At 40.0% G+C, this 19,241-nt stretch overlaps 1 protein-coding gene across 9 annotated transcripts in view; it reads right to left on the minus strand.

Moving 5' to 3' along the window:
• The window catches only part of LOC137256986 (apoptosis-inducing factor 3-like), a 36,062-nt gene that overhangs the window by 11,491 nt on the left and 5,330 nt on the right, over nucleotides 1–19,241 (minus strand). For 3 of the 9 annotated variants that reach the window (XM_067794584.1, XM_067794587.1, XM_067794588.1), the window contains exons 2-7: nucleotides 12,377–12,588; nucleotides 6,717–6,888; nucleotides 6,074–6,183; nucleotides 5,331–5,440; nucleotides 2,727–2,853; nucleotides 2,186–2,298 (exon numbers count right to left, since the gene is read on the minus strand). In XM_067794584.1, the coding sequence (XP_067650685.1) occupies nucleotides 2,186–2,298; nucleotides 2,727–2,853; nucleotides 5,331–5,440; nucleotides 6,074–6,183; nucleotides 6,717–6,888; nucleotides 12,377–12,416 (672 nt within the window). In that variant the 5' untranslated portion in view covers nucleotides 12,417–12,588. Of the gene's footprint in view, nucleotides 1–2,185; nucleotides 2,299–2,726; nucleotides 2,854–5,330; nucleotides 5,441–6,073; nucleotides 6,184–6,716; nucleotides 6,889–9,588; nucleotides 9,708–12,376; nucleotides 12,589–14,128; nucleotides 14,357–15,354; nucleotides 15,534–19,241 lie in introns of those variants that run through there. The other 6 variants (XM_067794586.1, XM_067794590.1, XM_067794585.1 and 3 more) reach the window with 6 other exon arrangements.

Genomic DNA, 19,241 nt, shown 5'->3' on the forward strand with positions numbered 1-19,241 from the left:
ACATCTCCATGTCAATTTCTCAACAGTAAGCAAACATTTTCAACAGAATCGCCAGCAATCCTTCTCACTTGTCGGCCACAAGTGACCTGAGCAGATCCACACAAACAGACTCGGGCCATCCGATTGGCCATTCCCACTGTATATTTTGTTTCCAACCAACCAAGAAGGTGAGTTTTCGCCATGATTTTGGCGTGAAATTGCAGAGGTAGCTCTTTTCGACGCTTTTGAAATGATTATCCGATTGTGACCATTCATAGCTCATTTTGTATGGAAATCATCTGGCTTTCGATCTGTTGGCCTCGACGGGGCCTTAAAAAATATTTTACGCTGTGACATTTAACTTCAATCATGGAGGGGGTGGTTTCTTCGTTACATCCCTTTCCTTTTATACAGTACAAGGGTAGGGTGTATACACTTATGTCTTTCGAACGCCGTTTCTAAGCAATACAAGACCCACTGTCAGCAATGAACCAGTGGCCAATGACAAGGCATTGTTACACATGAGTGCACACCCACCAGAACTGACTGGGTTTTGAGGGAGGTAAACCCAAGTAAAAAATATTACACTTTTGATTTGCGAATATACGCTTTTAATTTTATTTGTGAACAAGTGATAACTGTGTTATAAATTTTGTTTGATTTTTGGGTTGCATGTGACCTTTAAAAAAGTATGCTTAGAAGATATGGTAGACATGTTAGAGGGGAGGGAGGGGAGGGGAGTACATACATTGAGTATACAGTTTAGGGCAGGGTCGCTCACATGGTACATGCTTCTCCATAAATATCAGCATCACCACATCCCATTAGTCATAGATTATGAATGGTCATTAGCATAAATAAAGATACATCCATACATGGTAAAATAGTCAGTTCCCCAATGTGGAGATTATTCTTATGTACTCATGAAGAAAAACGAGACAATTTCACTTGTGATTAGGCCATCGATGAAAGTATGACATTTTTCACATCATGAGATGACACTTGCTTTAAGTATAGGAGAAAACATGCCTCAGAGATTTTTGTACACAATGTAAAACCAGAGGGGGAAGGAAATCTGGAGGGGCGGAGCCTCGAGGGATTTTCCTACCCCAATGGTTTTACATTGTCTACCAAAACAGAGAAGTGTTTTCGCTAACATATATACCTTCAATGATGGATAATTACAATGTAGATGATCATTTAATGAAGCTACATAACAATAACTGCAGCGTGCGTACAATCAATTTAATGATAGTAACAATAAGTAGATAATTTAACCCCACCTCTGCCTACGAATCTGGGAAATGTGGATCCAATCCTGCTTGGGAAAACATACGTATTTCGAACTTAATCTTGAATTAAATCTTTCAATTGATTTCAAACACTCATGTGACATCTGAATGTTGATGTTCATGCAAAGTTAGGAAAAGTAAAACTTGGGAAGAGGTCTTTCTAGCGAGAAGTAAAACCTGTCCCTCCAAAACCAAAACCTCAAATACGGTTATTCTGGGAAAACAAGAGATCACCTAATATATAGTGAGAAGCACACTAAAGGTTTTTATTATATTCACAAGACCCAGGATGATATTCAGACCACACCATCACTAAAAGATACATGCAGATTGTGGTAACTCCATCACCAGCTATTGTACAGATTTAAATACTTCCGATGCCATTCATGAAGCAAGATGCCACAACATACATATTCACCCTGTATCACCATCTGTTACACAGGTTTAATTATTTCTAATAACATCACATATAAACTCAGAATATTTATGAGCAGTTCTGTGTGTTATTTTCAGTGCACATATATATAGTCAAAAGCAATGTTGACATACACCCTTTACACTGTTCCTGACGAAAGTCGTAGCAGTCTGTGTGGGGGCCTCTTGATTTACACTGTATTGAACACCAGGTGTCAGCACTATGTAACAACTTCCCTGTCACTATGAAAAGGGAAAGATGTGAACATGTATGATTTTCTGTTACCGGTTTCTTATTCAGATTCTGCTTTGTCAGCAAAACCATCCAATCATGTCAGTCGCCTTTTGCGACAAGACTGTGTGTCAGAAGTCCTAAATCTTCACAGAGGTCTCATAGACAGAGTGAATGTAATGTGACATACTTGAGATAACTCTTTCTCAGTAGTGATTCTATAACCCCAGACCTACATCAGATGTGCATTGTCAAACAAATAGCTCACCTTGCTCAACTTTGGTCTGTCATACGGCAAATGTTTCTCTCTTGTTATTATGATGACCTTGCCAGTGAAACCTTCCTGTCGCAACGTCTCAGCACATTCAACCGTGGCCGGTCCTGTAAGAACAGAATGTCATACATTGAAGGAACGGTTTGGTGAGACAGTGCTTCAAGGCATACTCAAGATCATAGCATTACACTATCGTATGTGTGTGGCTCCTTGTGTCGACCACTTACTTAGTGCCAAACACAAGGCTGATCAATAACAAGCACCATCAGTGATTTATCTTTACCTGCCAGGACAATATTTGGCCTCACATTGGTAGCAAATGACAGAACATATCCCAAATTTATTGTAAAATTTCACGATACCTCAGAATTTACCAACATAGGAAGAGTAAAAAGATTGAATTCACTTGGAAGAAGGGTGTGGGGATGAGGATGAATCCCTTCTCCCCAGAGGATGGGTGGACATGGTGAGCTCCATCATCACAACACAGCTGAACGTGCTGAAGTTATCTCCATAAGTTGATGTCGTCACTCACCTCCACCTACTAGGACAAATGTCTGGTTGTTGTCCCCCGAACATTTCACCATAGACTTTACACGGAACCTCTTCTTTACAGTCTCTTCTTCCGCCTTCACATACACCTTGCTGTCTCGCACAGACACCTGCCATATTGTAACACGTGAAATGCTAACACTAACAATATCTCAAAATACAACTCTCCATATATACTCTTCAAATAAAATTGGGGAACTGTACTTGCAATGTACGATTGTCGAAAGATATATGGGATTGAATCAATGTTGATAAAATAGTAATGGATGTTTTGAGAATGCATCACCACATGGATTTCATTCATTCATTCAAGAAAAAAATCGAAAAAAAAATGGTCTACACTGATTTATTGACCTGCCTGAAAAACGTCAAGATTCTTAATGACACCCCAAGCACATGTAGGAGGCACCCACATTGTGCATGTGCTTCTCATGCATTGTGTTTGCGTGTGGTGATAACATGAAATGATGATGCATACACAAGATGAATGTCATTGTAACGTTTCTCAATGGGTTTTCTTTCTACCAGACTTCAAAATTCAGGTTCCCCTACTTTTTTGAAGTGTATCTTATGGGGCGCAAGGCTAGGAACAAATGAAAATAAATGGTTCAATACATCCATCAGAATAATTTAATTATGCAATTTTTTATCACAGTATAAAAACTAAATTTTGCAGATAAAGTATAAAGATCCATGTTTTCTGTGAAACAAGTGAAAGACCCTCTGAGGGGTTTCCCCCGCTATAATAATTTTGGTCTTAAAAGAACCTTATAAACTTGATGGTTCCAGTTAAAGCCTTTTGAGTTCATCACCAGGATGTATTGAGAAATATCTGTTGACATGACAGGAGGTTGAATCACCATGGGTATAAAGGCAGCCAAACAGAATGGACAATTTGCATTATACACAGTAATAAACTGTACTGAGGCCTGACTTTTTGTTTACTGTTCTGTATACAAGGGTGAAGAAGGACATTTTGCATTATGCACAGTAATAAACTGTACTGAGGCCTGACTTTTTGTTTACTGTTCTGTATACAAGGGTGAAGAAGGACAATTTGCATTATACACAGTAATAAACTGTACTGAGGCCTGACTTTTTGTTTACTGTTCTGTATACAAGGGTGAAGAAGGACATTTTGCATTATGCACAGTAATAAACTGTACTGAGGCTTGACGTTTTGTTTACTGTTCTGTATACAAGGGTGAAGAAGGACATTTTGCATTATACACAGTTATAAACTGTACTGAGGCCTGACTTTTTGTTTACTGTTCTGTATACAAGGGTGAAGAAGGACAATTTGCATTATACACAGTAATAAACTGTACTGAGGCCTGACTTTTTGTTTACTGTTCTGTATACAAGGGTGAAGAAGGACATTTTGCATTATACACAGTAATAAACTGTACTGAGGCTTGACTTTTTGTTTACTGTTCTGTATACAAGGGTGAAGAAGGACATTTTGCATTATACACAGTAATAAACTGTACTGAGGCTTGACTTTTTGTTTACTGTTCTGTATACAAGGGTGAAGAAGGACAATTTGCATTATACACGGTTATAAACTGTACTGAGGCTTGACTTTTTGTTTACTGTTCTGTATACAAGGGTGAAGAAGGACATTTTGCATTATACACGGTAATAAACTGTACTGAGGCTTGACTTTTTGTTTACTGTTCTGTATACAAGGGTGAAGAAGGACAATTTGCATTATACACGGTTATAAACTGTACTGAGGCTTGACTTTTTGTTTACTGTTCTGTATACAAGGGTGAAGAAGGACATTTTGCATTATACACGGTAATAAACTGTACTGAGGCTTGACTTTTTGTTTACTGTTCTGTATACAAGGGTGAAGAAGGACATTTTGCATTATACACGGTAATAAACTGTACTGAGGCTTGACTTTTTGTTTACTGTTCTGTATACAAGGGTGAAGAAGGACATTTTGCATTATACACGGTAATAAACTGTACTGAGGCTTGACTTTTTGTTTACTGTTCTGTATACAAGGGTGAAGAAGGACAATTTGCATTATACACAGTAATAAACTGTACTGAGGCTTGACTTTTTGTTTACTGTTCTGTATACAAGGGTGAAGAAGGACATTTTGCATTATACACAGTAATAAACTGTACTGAGGCTTGACTTTTTGTTTACTGTTCTGTATACAAGGGTGAAGAAGGACAATTTGCATTATACACGGTTATAAACTGTACTGAGGCTTGACTTTTTGTTTACTGTTCTGTATACAAGGGTGAAGAAGGACATTTTGCATTATGCACAGTAATAAACTGTACTGAGGCTTGTAATAAACTGTACTGAGGCTTGACTTTTTGTTTACTGTTCTGTATACAAGGGTGAAGAAGGACATTTTGCATTATACACGGTAATAAACTGTACTGAGGCTTGACTTTTTGTTTACTGTTCTGTATACAAGGGTGAAGAAGGGGTAAGAGGTAGAAGTAAACCCATAAAGTATCAATAAAACTAACGCCCAAATTCTGCTGCCAACAAACAAAGGGTATTGGAAACTTGTCCTGGCATTAAACAAACCGAAGCATTAAAACATAGGTTTAACATTAACCTCAAATGTTGGCAGTGAGTTGAGACCAGGGAAGTCTTCAATGTCTCCTGTTTTGATGTTGAAGCAGGCTCCATGCCAAGGACAACGCACCTGGCCATTGCACAGCACACCTGATAACCAGACATAAACAGTGAACGGATGTGATCCAGTGGCTAGCAATTCATAACTCAGGTTTGTCCTCAGGTTTACCAACATAGGAATACAAATATGTTAAGTAGTTTTCCATGGCACTCTCTTTTTCTAGGTGACCTCTCCCAGTCGCAAGGCATGACATCACCCAGTCCAATAACACTCTAGAGCTATGACAGCAATATAAATCTGTGACATACACAATAAAACTCTTTTGATTAATATTTACTAATCATTAATATTTACTAATCATTAATATTTACTAATCATTAATATTTCATTAAAAAATCAGCATCTTACCAAGCAGAAACTTGCAGGAGTTTAAAAATTTGCTGGGTGTTTCAAAATTTAGGAATGAAAACAAAACATATTTGTCTACAAAGAAAAGTCCAAAAGATTTTAATCCTGAGGAGCAAAACAAAAATAATGAAGCAAACAATTCATCTTCATGAATGATCCCCAGTGAAGTACATTAGAAAGTCTAAATTAGAAAGTGGGAATTCAGATTCAGATTTCTCTGCACAGTCAGGCATGAGACAATACTGTGGGGAATCATCATGGGTTAAGAATCCCACAGACGTTTGTCTGTATTCTGGCAGTCTGTTGTTACTCACCACTGGCAAGAGGTGCTCCATAGTGGGTACATTTTGGCCCCACAGCATAATACTGCCCCTTTTCTCTAGTCAGCAGCACTTTACCCCCTGGAACATCCACCTCCTTCATCCTGCAACAGTCAGTAAGTGGCTAGGTAGGTGGGTAGATTGGTTGAGTTTGGGTGACTGAATGAATCAGTGCACATCTACATTTTCCAAAATTATTTCCAATACCAAAAGCTCTATCTACTATAACAAGTGCCATGTTTCAATTATCAATCCCAGACCAACTTGTAGAGAAATCTCAGCAGTTACTCTTTATAAGCTCACCATATAAAGAATGAACATTTTCCAGACAATCAATATTTCCTTGTATTTTTAATGAAAGTCATAGTGTAAAAAGGAAGTAAGTGGTATTACAAACATGTTAGAAAACAAGTGTTGGACATCTGACCTCTATAATATTATCTATTTATCTTTTATTTTCTATATGCACATCCCTCTGTCAACTTTTTAAGCGAAGGTGAGTTTCTGCATTTTTCAGCAATATTCCAGCAATATCATGCCAGAAATGGGCTTCACAGCAACTTTTTAAGAATGTCTGTGTTTATTATGATGGTTCTCCTGTATTAATTTCTGCCAGCAATTGTGATTGGTCACTTACTCTCCATCTTTCAGATCCTCCTGATTACAGACAAACACATCATTGGCTGCCATCTTGGTTTGTGAGTTTTGTTGCTGTGGTGATGACCTTGACCCTTTTTCCTGTGTAACAAGGTAAGTCCCTCTTGCTGGGGTCTGACTTGAGGGTGTAATGGATGCTGTTACCGTGGATCCTGCCAGGGAAAATGGAAAAGTATAATTATAAAAAGTGCCATCATCACTTTTGGAGTCTTGTGTAATTTCACTATGTCATAAAAAGAAAACAAGAATAGGGTAAACTGTTTTATCTCAAAACATCAGAAGTTGTTGATGCTCAGTATGCTTCAAGTGTTAAAATTCCCCAGTTAGAAGAACATAATTCATGTACTGTTTATCACTAACATTATTGCTGGTCAGTTTATAGCCAGACCTGCAAAGAGGAGGACACTTCCAAGGACAGTTTAACAAAAATACATTACTCAGTGCACTGATAATATGCAACAAAGAAAACATTTGTCTAAACCCGGCCCAGATCTAGTCAAAAGAATATCTAGCCAAGATTGCCACATATTGGACAAGTCTACTGCTTTTGTGCTTACATCCTCCAGAGGACACAGTTTGCGCATATTTTTGTTTTTAATGTACTCCCATCAGGCTATATATAGTCATGACGTATCAACAGTTCAGTAGGGACAGTTTCTATTGTCATGAACTAGTTACAAAATTCTTTACCTCAAAATCCTGTAACTAAGATTGCAATAGAAATTACAATCACATAAAACTCTCCAATTACATTCATCTTTATGAACATACTTTGCCGAAAATTACTCACCATTTAAAGGTTCCCCAATTTCAGTTAGGTATTTTGTGAAAAGTTTCAGGAATATTAGCAAAGTTAGTAGCATTTACATAAGAACTAGGACACGACCTGGAGTACCAATAAAGGTATAAATAGTCCTTGAACAAATACTGACAGGTCACTGAGTAGACTAACAGCTAGTCTCTGAAATGAACATATTTTACTGAAAAAACGTCCATAGTGAAAAAGAAATAATATAATGAAATGGAGCCCTGAGACTTTCTTCATTTTCAGAAGCTGTGGAAATCTAGACTTGCCACATTATCTAGACTTGCGTGGGTTTTCTTGGATATTTATACTTCAGGGTCTGTATGACAGACTATAGTCATTGAGCAAAAGCACCCCTTATCTCAGATGTACATAGATACATTTACAAGTCAGCAGAGGTCAGGTACTCATGACGCCCTCCATCAGTAAACATATATATATATGAACAGATGTTCTGTTGGCTGAAAAGGCTACCTGGTACAGACTATTAAATATTCAAATTTCATACACATTTGTACTGAAGCAATTCAAAATAAGTCATGATATGGTGATGTATATGGCATATTTTACACAGATGATTTGGTATTCTTGTTCAGTGAAACAGGATTATTCATGACTGTTATCAGTGTGACACTATAGGGTTATCATATAGATAGATGTTATCACAGACTTCCAGGATATACTACGGGGTTATGACACAGCATATCAAGTGTGCTATACATAGTAGATACTGTCAAAGAGCAAATAGCACATGTACTACATTCAGTGACACAGCATATCCTGTGTGTACTATATTCAATGACACAGCACATATTTCATGAACACGAGACGTCCCTCGTCTTTCAATTTGAAGAAGCTATATATACACCGGTGTTGTTCTGAGGCTTTCATCAATAGCATGTGTCAGTTCATGCATCAGTAGTAACAGGTCACAGTGAACACAGCCATGTCACCCAGCTGACTTTGAGTGAGGTTAACAGGGTTTAAGGCTTCCTTGTGAGTGAATAGATTTCCAGGCTCTTTCTATCACTATACCAGCTATATCACACAAGCATTCACAGGAGATTCTTGATCTTAAAGCATTTCTGAATTTCTGAGCATTTACCTGCTGTACCTGAGAGCTTTTCCCTTGAGAGTATTTACCAAACCAACTGACAATATAATACATTCATGTGGATCAGCCATAGTTACTGTGGTTCAAGTTATTGTATAAGAATGAAAGATTAACACAATTTACTGTTGTCTTATTAACACTATAACAGTTTGGTTTAGAAAAGAATTAGATGCACTGTCAATTTGTAAAATAAATAAAACATTACATAAAATTCTCACTGAGAAATTTCAAAATTAAAATTGAAGTGTTAGCTTAAGGGATCTGAGTGTCAGTTTAGTTTTACATTGCATTAGCATTATTCCAGCATTATCAGAAAAATGGCCATGGGTTTCACACATTGTACCCAGGTCATTGGCATGACAAGCAATCTGCATACCATATTTATATAAGATGAATTAACATAGCAATCAAGCATGCTTTAAATGGAAATCCTAAAGTGGGTCATTCACAATGGTTGTGTATGATTCTTAACTATATATGTGTGCACATCATAAAGTATAGATCTTGAAAGGTCAAGAATGTCTAATGTTAAACAACTAGCAATATATCAAAGCTTAACACAATCGGTTGATGGTAATAAAAGCTAGACAATACAAAACAAACACTTCAAAATTAGTAGGGGGGGAGATTGGCACAGGTCAACCCAACACCCTGCCATTAATACTATTCACTAACAAGACTCGAGCAGGGTACGTACATATCTTATTTCATCCTCAAATACTGAGGGAATCGATAGCTTAATGAACAGAAACAAATAAGGCTAAGGGTGCCACTGAATTCAGCCGGTGAAATGGAGGAGTAAATATTCATCAAATGACGGCAGTCGGAAGGGTTGCGTTCAACGCTCCAGCGCAGGAAACAGCTAAACGTTTCAAAACAATAAAATGCATCTGAGGTTTGACAACAAGCGGATTGTTTTGAATTGCACCTTACCTTTCGCCGTCTCTGGTCAGAAATCCGGAATTATCTCGTGTTAAATGGTGGATGCATATGTGCAAGCTCTTATCATGCTTGTCATGTCGGTCAGCGAAGTCATGTGACTTGTCATGTCACGTGATCCAAAATCGTCCATGAGCCAGACTCCGTTTTCAACTCGTTTCGTCATTTTCAATACACATGTACACAATGACATGTGTGAATGCATTATGACCAAGTTTCTTTTAAACAGCACATTTTGACAATATTTCAAGTATTATATCGCAGTTTGTCAGTTTCGGGTGGGAAAAAGGCCGGCCTTCAAGGGACGTTAAAGAAACCCATGAGGACGGCGCTGGCTGAAATTTCTCAGTCGTTTCTGGGACTTGCACCTTCGACGAAAGGTTGTTTGCATGCCCGACTAGGCGCATCTATGTCCAGAAAATTTTGAATTCTGTAAATCCTTTAAAGGATCTACAGCTATGTTAGTTTGTTTATTTGTATGTTGTGTAAACCCTGGAAACAAGGCTAAACAATCAGCTGTTAAATATGCCGACGCCCTGGACCAGACAATCCAGTGACTGACATCGGTCTACGCAGCTGGTCACCGTGCTTGATTACCAGATCCCGTTTATCACCTTCCTACCACAAACACGGCTCGCTGAAAAATACGTGAGTTTGGCAGTTTAGTTTTGCTGTTAACACGTGACACCAAGCTGCATGCATATGGTAGCCTAATAGATCTGTCTTGTTGTATTGTGGCAGTGTATAAATTAATATGCCACCTACAGTATACAACACACTCACACCATCCATATATGTTATTTAGGCTACATTAAACGTATACCCATTCACAACATGCCTAATCATACGGGAACTACATCGTGAACGACTGGCGAGCTAACAGCGGGCTAAACATACGTGAGACGTCATCTAAATGATTATTTTCACTCTGAATAATGCCGGGCGGTATATGGAGCCTACAGCTAGATAGTCGTCACGCCGAAGACCCGGGTTCGACTCCCGGCATATGTGAAGCCCATTTCTGGTGTCCCCGCAGTGATACTGCTGGACTATATTGAAAAGTGGCGCAAAACTAAACTCACTAACTCTCTTAATTAAATGCAGCGCAAGGGTGTACAGGAACCGTGATAATTCCGGGTTGGGATCGGTCCTCATTAATATCCTCATAATATGATATGCTTGTGAGGAGCGATATCGAGTGGTGTGGTGGCCGTGTTCGAAGCTGGTCACCTCGTGGGCATAGGTCCCTGTTCATGTACTTCACTCACTGGATTCAGTCCGTTTCAGGCTTGAGGTGTTCACGGTTTTAAGCCCCACAGCTTGAGTATCGCCGATGCAGCCTTACAAAACCGACAAATTAAATATTGATCCCGCCATTCTGTTTGGAGTCGATCCTTCAGACGGGGTGAGTGAAGTATATTTTACGCCACAGTCAACGGCATCGCGAAGCAGAGTCTTTACGCACTGACAGAACAGTGATGTAGGGTATGGGGCATTTTGGCACCGGTAATGCACTATGTGGTGCAGTTGAGTAAAATGGTAATCCTGTGGCCAAAGTAGGGTAGACCTGTGAAGATCCAGGATAGAGTAGGTCTTCAGCAACCCATGCTTGCCACAAAAGGCGACTATATGTTTGTCGTAAGAGGCGACTAACGGGTTCGGGTGGTCAGACTCGCTGGCTTGGTTGACACATGTCATCAGTTCCCAATTGCGCAGATTGATGCACATGCTGTTGATCACTGGATTGTCTGGTCCAGACTCGTCCGTAGACCGCCGCCGTATAGCTGGAATATTGCTGAAATCATTCAAAATGGGGAAAGGAGAGCACATCGAGGATCGAGTGGTTAAAGTGGAGACGCGCGTTAACCTGTGTGTTTCAGTTTGGAAATCTCGTGCATGTTAAGTATATGTTAACGTCTTATCACATTGGGGGGAAGGTGTTCTCCTACAACACGTGCTACAGCTTCTAGACATACAAGACGGCCCTGGTGTCAAAACATAAACCTTAAGTGTGCTTCTCACTATATAATAGCTCATCTCTTTTTTTCCATTTGAGGTTTTGGTTTGGAGGGACAGGTTTTACTTTTCGCTATAGAAAGACCTCTTCCCAGGTTTTACTTTTCGTTAGTGAGTCCGCTTTCCAGGTTTTACTTTTCCTAACTTTGTGCGAACATCAACATTCAAATGATACATGGGTGCTTGAAATCAATTGAAACAAATCGTTCAAGATTAAACTCACAACACAACTATTTTCCCAAGCGAGGATTGAAACCACAAGCCTCAGACCCGTAGGCAGACGCTCTACCGCAGGGCCACCGGGCCGACGAATGTGTTGGGTTAAATTATCTACTTACTGTCATTAAATTGATTTTACACGCGCTTCAGTTATTGTTATGTAGTTTCATTAAACGATCATCTACATTGTAACTACCCATCATTGACGGTATATATGTTAGCGAAAACACTTCTCCTCGGTTTCGGTAGACAATGTAAAACCATCGGGGTCGGAGCCCCGAGGGATTTCCCTCCCCATCCAGTTTTACATTGCCTACCAGGCGTGTTTTCTCCTATACATCAGCACCCGCTTTTACCGCAAGGTGACCCGCACCACCCCAAGAAATGCATACACGATGGTGGGCACTTAAGACTTTCTTGAGTTCTACGGGGTTCCTTTCACTGCTTTGCGTGAAGATACGCTAATATTACTGGCACCCTCATCGTCCGTGTGTATTAACGGATGAGGATGTATGTGAGCACAAACCAGCAATGTAGATCTATCTACCTGCAGGGTTGACGTCGAACTTTGAGTGTTTCTTCCCCATGATTCAGTGTATATTAGGTATCGGACCGGCAAGATGGTGGATGGAGTTGTCGGACCGGCAAGATGGTGGATGGAGTTGTCGGACCGGCAAGATGATGGATGGAACAGTCGGACAGGCAAGATGGCGGAGATTCGTCACAGGGGCTCTGTCATACACCAGACACAAAGTTAATCTGTAAAAAAATGAAACAATGTATTTGCACTTTATGTTTAACGTTGTCCAGACGTTGTCATTATTTTGGGGGGTTTTTTCAGTCAAAAACAAGCGGTCGCTACTGCTAACATGTAATTCAAGTCGGGTCCCGACAAACCGGTGATTGAGAGTATAGTAGTGTTCCCCGCAGCCACATAATCAGGGATGCCATAGAGCCAGCCAAGACAAGACGTCATTAAGATCCGGGTAGGAATTGGACACCACAGACCTTGCTTGCTCACTGCTGACTGAATAGTCATCTTTCAAAACAGCGTCCACGGTCTGAGAGACAAAACATATTAAGTGTTTTCATTGATAAAAGAACTGAAACCCTAAAACCTTTCAGTTCACTCTTCGCCTCAACTGACTTGTGACCACGTGACATACATAGCTCCGTGAAGGTGTGGTTTGACAGGTGTACATGTATACAAGTCGTGATATACAGCTGACCCGTTCACCTAAGGTTAGTTCGCCAAGTTAGGGCTCGGTTTTGCAGGACTAGAGCCGTGCTCGTAGGCCTGGTAAAGATCATCGACCTCATCATGGGGTATATACTGTTTCTGACATTTTTTGCTAACATCCACTCACTATAAACCTACCTCAACATCCTTTCTCACCTGATATGCATGTTCAAGTCACAAAACATGAACTGAATTTTTAAAACAGCCCGACAAAATAGCGCCTCCGGGTTGTTTACTCAAGTAAACATACCCAGAAGTCGTCTTGATCGTAGGACACGTTATACAAACACTGATGGTATACTTCTTGTACTCTTGTCATTGTAAGTCACAGCCGCAGTCAGCCTTCTAGTGAATTGTTGACTAACACATGTATTGAGGTTAGATAAAAATAACTCTACAAAGGAAACCTTGACAATAAGTAATATTCATGATACAACATTTGTCCTCAGACATGTTGTTTAAAGACAGAGTCGACAATAGTGAGTGAGGTTACTTTTACGCCGCACTCAGAAGTATTCCAGCTATATGGCGGCGGTCTGTAAATAATCGAGTCTGAACCAGACAATCCAGTGATCAGCAGCATGAGCATCGATCTACGCAATGGGGAACCGATGACATGTGTAAACCAAGTCAGCGAGTCTGACCACCCGATCCAGTTAGTCGCCTCTTACGACAAGCATGGGTTGCTGAAGACCTATTCTACCCCGGATCGTAACGGGTCGCAGTCGACACTACTTGCGCTGTATATAAACTGTCTGCACTTAACCGTACCCGAACCAGAAAATCAAGTGCACGATATTGTGAGAACGATCACGTGACAACGACGTCAAGTCACCCGATCCACTGGCATTGACTGCCCTATCCCAGAATTTCTACGGGGTCCCGGAGTTCCGGAAGAGGGACTGGTAAGTGACGTTATACATGACCACCCAGCTGCAGAGACTGCGCATCTATTTACGCTGCATCTGACTAATCCAAGTGATATCGCGTGCACGGAATCGAATCGAGCTATCAGGTGTGGCGAGCTATCAAAATTACTGAAGACATGTTCTACAATACCTGGCTACTGCCCAGCGTCAACTAACGGGATTCGCTGTGCACCCAATGTCAAGGTCAGCAGTTGTTCTTTCGCATGAGATATATTTTAACTTCTGAATAGTTTTCTTGGTGCGAAAACAATGATGGTTTTTCGTGAACTGGGCTCCGTCCACCGACCACAGTCAAAGCAATCCACTCCCCGACCAACGTACAGTCTCCCACTCGAAACAAATCACGTGCAGCAAAGACGATCAAGACAAACATGTTTTTCGTGCACCGTCTTACCCCTGCTACGTTTGTAAGTGAATTGTCAAAATTGTCCCATTTGAAACAGTGAGTGAGGGTGACCAACCGCCCTTGTGGTCTAGTGGAGAGCGAGTGATTATAGTTTTACGCCGTTTTAAAGCAGTATTCCAGCAATATCACGGCAGCGGACATAGATATAAAAAATATTGCTTTTGGCATGACCCCCACGACTCGAAATGCTTCACTCTACAATAATATTATGACAAGGCCGGGCACTTCGGTTCACCACACCCACCAGCTTTGCCGATCGCAACGCTACCATCGCATGCAGTCGATTAAAAAACTTAATGCAAACATCATTCTTTGTTGTTGTTTTCTGCAAGTCGACTGACAACCGATTTCCATTCATAACTAAACGATATTGACATAAATGGATGACGATATAACCGCACAAAAAGAGGGTATGGTAGAAGCAAGCCCTTGATGCTTGTTAAGAAGCTGTTTAGAACAGATGCTTTCTTTTGAGAAGACATTGTTGGACAAAAAGATTACATTTTCTCCAAGTCAAGCAGTCGATGAAAGTAAATATCCCCGCACATTTATAAAGAATGTGAAAAAATTATAAGCGTTGACCAGTCAGAGCAAATACTTCAATCACTAGGTTGCAATACCGCAGGTTTAGGGGAATAGGGTCTACACAGGGAGGATTGACAGTTCGATCCCCTGCCCTGGCATACAAAAAGCAGACTTGTTGTTACTGTGCCTGGTGTCCGGCCTTTAGGGTGATAGGACCACGACTGGTAGGTACGGTGTCTGCATAATGTGTCCGATTGGGGCATCCATATTAACGCGCGGTAGAGTGTCTCAATGGACTGGCACTATCATCTGAAATTAGTACACAAGCTTGTCTCCACTAATACAACCGCATGCGTGCTTGCACGCCGTTATGAATGTAAAAGATACCTGAACGCGACATTAAACCCTGATTTCTTCAACCTTACCTTTCATTCGTCAAGGTTGCAATTCGTATAGGAAGCCCAGTTACGTGTAAGGCGTCTACTTTCGAACATCTCCACAACGTTATGCACGTGCACACTTGTCATCCACTATTACGTCACACACAATCCTGTTTGTCAGGGTGTGATGTTGCTTTGATGTTTACCGACACCCCCGACAACATGCCTTAGTAGGAGTCTGTCGCCATGGCCGTATAACTATCCGAGTAAAAATCATGACAAATGGCTAGTTAAGCACTGTTTTCCGAACAAATATTGTGTGTTGACTTGGTCCCATTTCACCCATGTTTGTTATAACATTCGTCTTTAAAGTGCTTCACGACGTAGGGTAGCCTTATGGTTGAAGTGTTTGCACGTCGCGCTAAAAGTCTGGGTTCGATTGCCAGCATGGCTACAACGTATCCTATTTCCGATTTCTTCTACGAAATAATATTGCTGGAAGACAAGCAACGTTTGGCCACTTTGTCATTCCATTTACGGATAGCGTTGTTACGATGTGCTGAAATCTTACAACCCGTTTGAGTCAGTCTAAGTAAACTTCGTCTCAGTGTATTTCGTTACTTTACACCACAGAGTCTCAGTGGTGCAGTGTAACGAAATACACTGAGACGAAGTTTACTTAGACTGCGTTTGAGTGTTTGTGCTATCAACCACCAGTTTTTCCTGTCCAGACGCTAGAAATGACAGGCCGCTGTGACAGTAGTGGCATGTCTATAATTACATAAAGCAAACCATCAAACCACACTTATGGAGTGGAAGGCTGTAAGTTGGTTCGTTTGATTGTTGTATAACTCCACACTCAGCAATATTCCAGCTATATGGCGGGGGTCTGTAAATAATCAAGCCTGGGCCAGACAATCCAGTAATAAACGTCACGAGCACTGATTTGCGCAGTTATCCAACTGACATGACCACCCAATTTCGTTAGTCACCTCTAACAAAAAGCATGGTAACATGCGATCTAATTTTGAGGGTATTCCCTTTTGGCACCCGCTTTATAACATGCATGTACATACGTGATGCTACAAATAGTCTTAATCTTAGCGTCGTTTTGGGTTTAAGCAGCTCTTATATTGAGCGCTCAATGATCACCTAAAAGTCTCTTGTGTCCCTTTTGTATAAAATAAATATAACACACCGTAGGAGCGGTGTACGGCAGGAAATAGTTCATCGCAGGAAATGAACGACTTATCATGCTAGAGGTGAGCACGTTTTATTTTTTAGGTGTAGGAAAATTGTCAATATCTGAATTTTTTATTGGTCACATTGTCCTCAAAATTCATTCCGTGAAATAGAAGATACATGTGCGTATTCCCACCAAATATCTTCCCATTCCGACAGTATTCAAACCCACGAGCCTGTAAAACAATGTCTAGCTTCGCCTTTGTTCCCGTAAAGATGCATAAACTTATCAAAGTTTTAGGTATCATTGTTGTATAAACCCAAAATAAAATACACCAACATTTAGAGTAAGTATCGGCTTATCTTTGTGCCAAATTTGAATGGTTTGTGTTTTGCCGTTTAGAAACTCTCACCCTAGAAAGACCGACACCATCAAACTGTTAGTGAACGAGTGAAGAACATCATGGTGAACATTTACATGTCGAACTCTGATTTACACAGTGAACGCTTTACGGTGGTCATTCAGCAAAGTTTCTGGTGACAAGGTGTGCTGTACTGCCCAAAACTAGTGTAGTGTTTCAGTCACGGATGATAATTCTTTCTCACACATTTTTTCTATTATATAGTAAGGTTATTTCCTACGTACGGATTCTCTTCCTCAACTTGTATAACTGAGTACAAGTGGTAGTGGTTTGTATTCTTAACTATTGAGACTGAGAGGCCACACACTGTTTTCAAATGTCACCTATCAATGTAAAATCTGCAGCAAGATGTTCATGTCCAACCATCACTATGATGGTCACATGAACAGTCATTCTAAACTGAAGCCTTACAAATGTTCTAAATGTAAGACCCAGTACGCCCGTTCATCGGGACGTACATCACAGACACGATGTGAGAACGATGAAACCCCCATAACCCACAGTGTGATCAATGTAGTCAGGTTTTTAAGGCTTCCAAGTACCTGAAGGATCACCTTAAGAGTCTCCGCTCTCCAACACTCCCATACGTGTGTGAGAGTGGGAGTGGATTTAAATGGCGATCATCCATGACGAAAGACAGGGATACGGCTTGTGTAACCACAAATAAGTGATATGCAACTGAGTAAGTGTTTACGTTCGTGTGCGAGGTCTGCATGGTACATGTTACATAATTTTACTATAATTACTTTCATCATCATGCATGTGCAGTCGCACTGAAACGAGAGTGTTTTTAATTTATTACCTTTTCACGAGTTTCTCGAGTAATCATAGCGTTTCCTGAGCTGACTGCGAAAAACAAAACTTTTCTCAATCCAAAACTTTGGATTTACCGAGTATAGAAGTCTTTTTGGTTTATTCAGTTATATTTTCCTAATGAGTAATGGTGTAATGTCATACTATCTTGCATAAAACCTATCACTGGTGTGATAAATCGTATTGTAATGACTTTGTATAGATTAATACCGATTTATGTATTATTTCATATTCCTTATTTTTGCAAACGTGAGATTCATTTCCATGTCTTTTAGCAAGTTTATAGGAATTAGAATTCCCTTTAAATTCATTGCATTTTTAACTCTCCTGACTTTGAATCAGGCACACTGCATCAAATGCATACATTTTGTTATCGTAACAGTCACTGTGACACAACAAAGTGGATATGGTTCTTACCAATTACAAACTATGTGAAAGAATGACATAAAAATATGCAAGATCATTTCAGTTGTATTGTTATTCTTTCTGTACTTTGTACTGTTTCATGTGATTTAGCATATCGTAATTTTCCTTTCACCCCGGCAACATGTGAATCAACACAAGATCAACACACAGATTAGCATTGTTCACAGTTCTATTTAAGAAATTTACAATGAAAAGGCCCGTATGCAGCTAACCAGAACATTTTGACACTGTCGGTGTAACGCCTCTGGCAGGCTGAACATGAGCTGTAAAACGCTACTACATCCATGAAAAGAAGAAAGGCAATGTTTTCGAGAGGAAACTTTTTTTCAACTATCAAGGTGTTAATGTAACAAACAGATCTGACAAGCCATGTTGTAATTCTAACAGCACTGATGGTAGCATGTCACATAACATTTGAAGTTGATCTTTTGTGTTGCTACTGACTGCTTCTTTCATCACTTATCTTTACTTTCTTTGGTGGACATTCTGATGCTTGAATTCTAGGTAGTAAAGAAGTTCTAGGAGTTTTTCAGGTTCTTTGGAAACAACATTTTCTGTATCAATTTTATTTGGCACATATTTGAAATCTTTTGTACGCATTTGAGTTTACCAGTTATTTCACACAAACGTATTTTTAGACAATAACTGTCTTATCCCCGGCAATGTCAATGCAGTGGTATATCACCCCACTGAAGTCTTGATAATGTTCAGAACAGTAGTACCACTGATATGGTGACATTTCCATTGTTTCATCGGTGAACTTGAAGAATGGAATACAGAATGATAGTTAGTGATAAGGCTGAAAAGCACATTGGATGATGAGGTTCGGTTGACCGTAAATCGTTCACCAACAGAAGATGCGATCGTTCACCATCACCATTTGTATGGGTTCTTCACTCGTTCACTAACAGTTTGATGGTGTCGGCCTTTGTAGGGTGAGAGTTTCTAAACGGCAAAACACAAACCATTCAAATTTGGCACAAAGATAAGTCGATACTTACTCTAAATGTTGGTGTATTTTATTTTGGGTTTATACAACAATGATACCTAAAACTTTGATAAGTTTATGCATCTTTACGGGAACAAAGA

The sequence above is a fragment of the Haliotis asinina genome, chromosome 1 (genome assembly GCF_037392515.1).
Source record: "Haliotis asinina isolate JCU_RB_2024 chromosome 1, JCU_Hal_asi_v2, whole genome shotgun sequence".
Lineage (NCBI taxonomy): Eukaryota > Metazoa > Mollusca > Gastropoda > Lepetellida > Haliotidae > Haliotis > Haliotis asinina.